The sequence below is a fragment of the Mesoplodon bidens genome, assembly GCF_964165515.1.
Source record: "Mesoplodon bidens genome assembly, chromosome: 11".
Lineage (NCBI taxonomy): Eukaryota > Metazoa > Chordata > Mammalia > Artiodactyla > Ziphiidae > Mesoplodon > Mesoplodon bidens.
This window is the reverse complement of record NC_138167.1, coordinates 11,030,458-11,031,796: the sequence shown is the minus strand read 5'-3', so window position 1 is coordinate 11,031,796 and position 1,339 is coordinate 11,030,458. Positions and strand designations below refer to the sequence as shown.

Below are 1,339 nucleotides of genomic sequence, written 5' to 3'. Positions count from 1 at the left end.
GACACACCGTTCTGAGAAGCTTCTCCCCACAGTAATTCCTGGCAGCTCTGTCAACCTTCCCCCTCCTCCATTCTCTCCCTGAAGTCTGAGCTTCTCCTCAGTGTTTTTTGCAATGTTCTGCAAACAAAAGTACTGCTGAGTGCCCATTAAAATGTCGCTCCAAAGCCACCCGCCCTGCAGCGGAGAGGTCACCGCGTGAGGCCACCTCCGCAATCGCCGCGAGGTCGGGGCACCGGGCTTCACCATGGCCTACAGCCAGCAGGAAGGGAAGGATCGCATATTTGTAACCAAAGAAGACCATGAAACTCCAAGGAATGCGGAGCTGGCGGCCGACGACCCCAATGATCCATATGAGGAGCACGCACTGATCCTGCCCCACGAAGACAACATCAGCTGGAACTGCCCATGCCTTGGGGGGATGGCCAGTGGCCTGCATGGGGAACAGTTCAAGGTGGCCTTTTCCTGCTTCCACTGCAGCACAGAGGATGTCAAGGGGTCGGACTGTGTAGACCAGCTCCGTGCCATGCAGGAGCGCAGGCAGTAACACCTGGACCTCTATCCCAAGGAGGAAGAGGAGAAGCCAGCGGATCGATTAGAGGAAACAGCTGCCTCTGAGGCCACCGTAACCAAAGAAGAGGGGGGTCCAGCTAATGAGGGCCTGGGGCACTGGGCTCCGGCCTCTTTCAGAGCGTGTGAACCTCTCCAAGAAAGTGTCTCTCCCTCTGTTGTTCTGTGCACTGTAATGGACAAAATAACTTATTGTGCTGATCAGGGGTCTTGGCCCCTTGACATATACACTGAAAAATGGGTTGTATGAATGTGTGTCTCACATGAACCTCTCTCTCTTCTCTCTGATGAGTTGATCTTGGCCTTTTTTGATACAAAGGCCCCATCGAGGGATTCCCTGCTGACGCAAGGGTTAGGAATCCACCTGCCAATGCAGGGGACATGGGACCACAAGCCCTGGCCCGGGAAGATCCAACATGTCACAGAGCAACTAAGCCCACATGCCACAACTACTGAGCCTGAGCTCTAGAGCCCATGTGCCACAACTACTTACCCTGCATGCCACAACTACTGAAGCCCATGTGCCTAGAGCCCATGCTCCACAACAAGAGAAGACACCACAATGAGAAGCCCACGCACCACAAGGAAGAGTAGTCCCTCCTCAATGCAACTAAAGAAAGGCCACGTGCAGCAACGAAGACCCATTGCAGACAAAGATAAAAGGACCCATCGGGTTAGTTCAACTCCTCTTCATAAGAATACATGGCTGGAGAGAGCCCGAGGGAAGTCCATATCATATGCAGTTTGACAGAACATGTCGTGTGGCTGACAG

The 1,339-nt window shown here is 53.6% G+C and overlaps 1 protein-coding gene across 1 annotated transcript; it reads left to right on the top strand.

Annotated features, from left to right (window-relative positions):
* Positions 1 to 244: 244 nt before the first annotated feature.
* Positions 245 to 544, top strand: LOC308624912 (mitochondrial intermembrane space import and assembly protein 40-like; the record flags this gene model as incomplete). The annotated part of the gene is made up of 1 exon (XM_081248730.1): positions 245 to 544. The coding sequence occupies one exon, from the start codon at positions 245 to 247 to the stop codon at positions 542 to 544; it is 300 nt and encodes a 99-aa protein (XP_081104856.1).
* Between the last annotated feature and the right edge of the window lie 795 nt (positions 545 to 1,339).